The following is a 6,072-nucleotide window of genomic DNA, read 5'->3' as shown; positions in this document are numbered from 1 at the left end:
GATGGAGGGATGATGATGAACACATGATGGAGGGATGATGATGAACACATGATGGAGGGATGATGATGAACAGAAGATGGAGGGATGATGATGAACACATGATGGAGGGATGATGATGAACACGTGATGGAGGGATGATGATGAACACGTGATGGAGGGATGATGATGAACACGTGATGGAGGGATGATGATGAACACATGATGGAGGGATGATGATGAACACAAGATGGAGGGATGATGATGAACATGTGATGGAAGGATTAGCAGACTGGAGGTGGCATGTTTAATGTTTCCATGCTGCGTTCGGGGACCGTCCACACCAGGAGAGCGGTCGATCCAGACTAGTGAGCGTCATTGAAAGCAGCTCAGGCCTCCATTGATTTCCATCTTCCATCAGAACAACAATAAAGTGTTTGTGTGGCGTCGCTGCACGTTCCCCTCGGTCTCCAACAATTCCTCACATCTGATCCGCCTCACAGCCGGGATGACGGCTGTTACCATTTATGTTTTATTATTTACAGTTTGATTCAGCTTTTGTCCGAAGCGACGTGCATCTGAGAGTTAATACAACACGAGCAACGATCAAGACAGGAGGGAACTACATCAGTAAGAGCCAACAAACAGCTTCAGTGTGAAGCGCCTTTGACTATTATGAAAAGTGTGATCGGACACAGGTGCTTACAGGCAGTGCACAGGGTGCATCACCATCGTCATCGTCATCATTAGGACGATGGTCTTTGCTCCTCTCTCACATGTCACATCATCATCACATGATCAGACACAATGAGACTGAAACAAACAGAATGAAAAGTAACTTTTGTTTGACCAGCAGGAGTTTAATATTAGTAATACTGCAACTGTACTCTGTGGTACTGGTTTTTATTTTTTTTAGATTATTTTTCCTTTATTATACAGGACAGCTGAAGAGAGACAGGAAATGTGGGGAGCAGAGAGTGGGGGATGACGTGCACCAAATGGATCGGCAGACCGGGAGTTGAGCCTGCGATCGGTGCGTCGAGGACTGTAGCTTCCACACATGGGGTGCCGGCTCTACCAACTGAGCTAAACCAGCGCCCCAACTCTGACGTATTGTTATCAGAGACAGAAGGAGACTTTGACTTCAGCTGCAAAGACACAAACCTTCTGCTTCAACAACAAATATGACACAACTGATGATGCTGATGTTAGCGTTTGGTTTGTCTGTCTGCAGGCGATGAAAAACCTCGACCTCATTTTCTCCCAGTTTCATTTCTGTGTCCAGCTCACTGTTAGCCTAGCTTAGCAAAACAGACAATAGGTAGAGGGAAACGGTTAGCCTAGCTTAGCACAAACAGTGGGATATAAAGGGAAGAGTATGCTGGTTTGCGTCTGATTTGAGGTCGTTTTAAGATGTTTCAGTGGCAGACACTCAGACGAGAATCAGATTCATGGATTTATTTTGAAATGTTAACAAAATAAGAGCAGATAAATAAACAAGACTAAAAATATAGATTAGATTGTGACGTGTGTGAATGATGAGCCGATCAGACCGTTCACACCTTTGCACGGATCAATGAGGAGAGAAGAGGCGTTCGTCATAACCGCTTCATGGATCGATCAGCTGCTCTGATGGGAACCAATCAGCTTCCTGTCTGTGTAAGTGAATTAAACTGAGTGTGTGGCCCCCCAGGGCTTAATGAAAGAGGAGGTTACAGCTGGGCTCTGTGGGGCGATCGATCAGAGAGAGAGAGGGAGAGGGAGGGCTGATCTGAGCAGACTCTCTCTCTGCCTCACTCTTCACATCAGAGAGAACGAGGGAGGAAGTGAGCTAGAGAGCCGACATGGAGAGACAGACCAGGAGTGGGGCTTTTATTTTGAAAGTTTGTTAGAAATCTGAAAGACTCCAAAAAGACGAAAAGATTTTATTTTTCCAAAATGACGTCATTTTTCTGGTTGATGATGTTGACAGTCGGGGTCGTCATGACGATGATGGTCGTCTGGATGGACGCGGCGCGCGTGGTGAGCGGTGAGTTCAGGTGTCACAGTAAAATCTGTCCTTCTTCCCATAGGCTGTCACAGAGCGCCATGCACCTGTCAATAAGGCTGTTTATTGTTCATCTCATCGCATGAACACATTTTAATCATCATCCGTCATCTGACACGAATCTATGCACGCTGTTTTTACTGTAAATACTGGAAACTATCCACCTCATGTAAATGAACCCGTCTGTTACATCATTACATATTTATTTTAGTCATATTATATATTTCAGCATCGTTGCACTCCTCATACTTGCACTTTCGCAGGCTTGAGGATACTAAGCTTTACTAGATGTTTCATCTCTCATCCGAAAGAGTTGAAACGTCTTCAAGAACTTTATCCGAGTCCAGCTGCCTTTTGATGAAGCTTAGAATTTCCAGGACCTGGATGACTGAGAACAGACATACTAGTTTAATATAAGTAAGTGTACACAGAGAGCAAAGTTAAACTGGAGTCAAATTCCTTTCATGTGTTCATACCTGGTCATTAAAGCTGATTCTGGTTTGTTCTTATTATTGAAGGGTGAAAACTTTAAACTGTAATGAAAGCTGTTCCAACCTGTAAGTCTGATAGAGAACATAAATAATTGAAAGTGATCTCCGAATAATTAAATAATGTTCATTATTATTACTGAATCAGTTTCTCTCTATGTATCCACCTGTGTCAGTGTTGCACCTCTATGACTCGCTGGTGTAACACACCTGAGGATATGACTCGCTGGTGTAACACACCTGAGGATATGACTCGCTGGTGTATTCCAGGTTCATATAAACATTGTTCATCTGTTAAATTGTTTTATGTCACAGCTTCTCGGTTGATTGGCGAGTGAACAGGTGTGGGTGGTGATCCGTGATGGACATCGAGCTGTAAAACAGCATATTTGATAAACTGTTAACTCCCATACAACAGCTAATGTTAGCATTCAACAGCCTCCTAGCTAATGTCATCATTTAAAAGTGCAGTTCGTTCAATGTTCTGTAAAACATGTTTTTCTTTGAAATATGGAGGTCGTCTGAATTGTGGTTTCAGTCTCTGATTGATCGGGACAATGACTAAGACGGTACAACTCTGTTTTCTCTTCACACGTGAACATGATGTCAGAGGAAAATGGCTGCCATGTGAATTTGTTGAATTTAATTTGCAGATGATGAGATTCAAAATATGGTTGACCTAATGGTTACCGCAGTAAAACCTCCTGCTTCTCTGTAGCTGTCAGCAAAATGAAGCAGGTTTATATGTGATCACGCTTGTTGTCTCTGATCCCTCTGGAGTCAAACCGTTTGTTGTCTTCCTGCTGGACATCTTTGAATTTCTGAAGACAGGCTGTGCAAGAAAACAAATGTGAGTTTAAGGGAGAGAGAGAGACAGACAGAGAGAGAGAGAGACAGGCTGATAGTAGACAGATATATATGGAGCTCTTTAGTGGCTTTAACAGTAAAGTGATGATGGTGCAGAAGAGAATCCAGCTAATCACTTAAAGGAGCTCTGAGTGAATGTGGGGCTGTTTAACCAGACTCAGTATTAATCACTGCAGCCCTCTGCTGCAAACTGTGTCTGTGCACAGTGATCGTTCATGTGGAAGAGATGTGAAGAAGTAAAACATTAAATGTGCAACATCCTTTAAACAGGTTACAGAGTGCTTTACATCACAACAAAACACTGATGTTAGAATACACGACGAAACAGAAGAAGCATTAAAGACAGCAAACACACATCAGCCCTGACCGAACAGAACATGCCTTATCCACAGGGACGAGGAGAAGTCTGCAGACTTTGGGTTGACTTTGGCTTTGGGTGTAAGGGTTCAGTCCTTCAGAGAGCTGGAGCTAAGTGATAAAAGTGATTAAAAGAATCTTCAAATCAATCCCGAGCTGGCAGCCGGGACAGAAGCGAGGTGTACGACCAGGCTCGTTGCTGCAGTGATGATACAGTTATGTCAAGATTACAGTCAAGGAAGAAATCAGTGAAGAGAAATCGTTTATTCAGGAGTCAAGCAGGAAATAAGCCTTATAGGCAGGGATCAGGGGACATGGAGCCTCCCAGTGATCATCAAGCAGGGAATTAGCTTCCCTAGGGATCAATCAAAGAGAAAGCTTCTTAGTCTAAGATGAAGCAAGAAAGGAGAGCTCACAAGTAGACAGACACCTCTTTCCAAGGGTTCAAGCAAAGAGGAAGTCTCCTCATCACTCAAAGCCTCTTTGATTTACTGAGAAGGAGGCCTTCAAGTTAGGTCAAGCAAGAAAGAAGCTTTCAAGTAAGGGACTGAAGGAAAAGGAAGCCACCTTCGTAGAGATCCGGCAAGACCGGCACTTTCTAGAAGTTTCCTAGTCAGAGCTGAGTGAAAGAAGACCTCCTACCGAGGAATCAGGAGTAGAGCCCGGCTGATATATCGGCCGGACGATTTTATCAGCCAACATTTGCACTTCACAGATGTATCGGTATCAGCATTCATGTCCTGCAATGTGCACTGATATAACCTATTTTAACTTTTGCATTGCTGTGAAGAATGCAACTGTATCTCCTGCCTAACAGAGGGCGCAGTTTAAATGTTGACAGCATGAGCCAGACTCTCAATCTATTATAGAAAATACAGCTGAAGTCAAGAAATGAAACGGCCTCCTCACTCGTGGTTACAATTATAAACCAGCACAAAAATGACAAGGCAGACGAGATCCCGTGTGTACAGTCTGCCTCTCAGTTAGTTTGAAGTTCGATAATAACAAAGGTACAGGAGCTTTAAGCTTTATTGTCTGCTAGTTTCACAGCGGTTACGCTCTAAACAACAAGCTTACACGTCTACACCCCCGTACACCCCGCAGGAAGATACAGGGTTTTGTGTTAATAAGCCATCGTCGCGCCGCTGCCAGGTGTGTGCGTCTGTCTACTCCGCCCTCAGCACACCTGCAGCTCCTTACAGCAGTGAGACGTGTGCGGACTGTTCTTATTCACAGAGCGGCAAATGAAGATGTTAAAGTTATGATGTTACGGTGCTACAGACAGACAGAGAGCAGAGAGACAGCCATGTCACCGTGATGCTACGTGTTGATTGAGTCCCGACCTGCGGACTGTTGGCTGAGCTCCAGACCTCTGCCCCGCGATAGACAGTCCATAGATCGTCCCAAATGCCCCAAACAGAGCAGAATAATAAGAATAGAAACACAGACGGAGGGCAGATCCTCTGCAGATACAGACACCATCTCACACTTCTCCTGGATCATGATGTTGATGAAGAGGGAATATTTAATATGGAAAATCATGAAGCCTTTATTACTATTATTAACAACATCAGTCTGTCAGATGAGCTGGTCTGTGTTTAGTGACTTGTATCTTCAGCAGCACTGTGTGAAGGTGGGAAAAACAAGAACATCATTTTGTTCCTCCTTTTGTGTGTTTGTGTGTTAAACTCACGTCTGTTTAATTTGATGTTTTATTTTGGTGCCATTTCAGCTGCTGCAGAAACACTATTTTATTAGAATTTTGTATGTCATGCAAATGTGACAACAACTTTTCAGATTTGGAATCTTAATATTTTAATTTCAGAGACAATTTGAACATCTGTGAATATATCGGCCGATATATATCGATGTCGGTCCTAATATCGGAATTGGCATCGGCCCCAAAAATCCAATATCAGTCGGGCTCTAATCAGGAGTCAAGAAAGATGAGAGCTCCCTTGTTAAGGATCAGACCAGAAGGTGGTTTCTTAAGTAGGGATTGAGAAAGAAGGACACTTCCTTGTAAAGGATCGAGGACAGGAGGGTGTAGAGGAGGCCTTGGAGTGGGATCAGGCAGGAAGTTGGCTTTCCTAGGGATCAAGTAACTGAGGAAAGAACGAGGAAAGAAGCTGCCTAGTCAAGGACCAAGGAAAGGGGAGGGTCTTTTTGTCAGGAATCAAGTGACAAAGAAGCATTCTAGGTAGGGATGAAGACAAGACCGGCACTTCCTATTTGGAAGTGTACTACCCAAGAACCAAGCAAGAAGGAAGCCTCCTAGTAAGGGTACGGTATAAGAGGCCCTCCTATTAAGGGATCAACAAACACAGAAGCTTTGAG

General features: G+C 43.8%; 1 protein-coding gene across 1 annotated transcript in view; it reads left to right on the top strand.

The window, feature by feature from the left end:
• Positions 1-1,914: 1,914 nt before the first annotated feature.
• Positions 1,915-6,072, top strand: part of chodl (chondrolectin) — a 14,032-nt gene continuing 9,874 nt past the window's right edge. The window contains exon 1 of the mRNA XM_069667103.1: positions 1,915-2,005. Within this exon, the coding sequence (XP_069523204.1) occupies positions 1,915-2,005 (91 nt within the window). The remainder of the gene's footprint in view (positions 2,006-6,072) is intronic.

The sequence above is a fragment of the Semicossyphus pulcher genome, unplaced genomic scaffold (genome assembly GCF_022749685.1).
Source record: "Semicossyphus pulcher isolate SPU_LCO1_2020_fin unplaced genomic scaffold, fSemPul1.0.p SCAF_18, whole genome shotgun sequence".
Lineage (NCBI taxonomy): Eukaryota > Metazoa > Chordata > Actinopteri > Labriformes > Labridae > Semicossyphus > Semicossyphus pulcher.
Note: the sequence above shows the minus strand (reverse complement) of the source record. Positions and strands in the feature narration are given on the sequence as shown.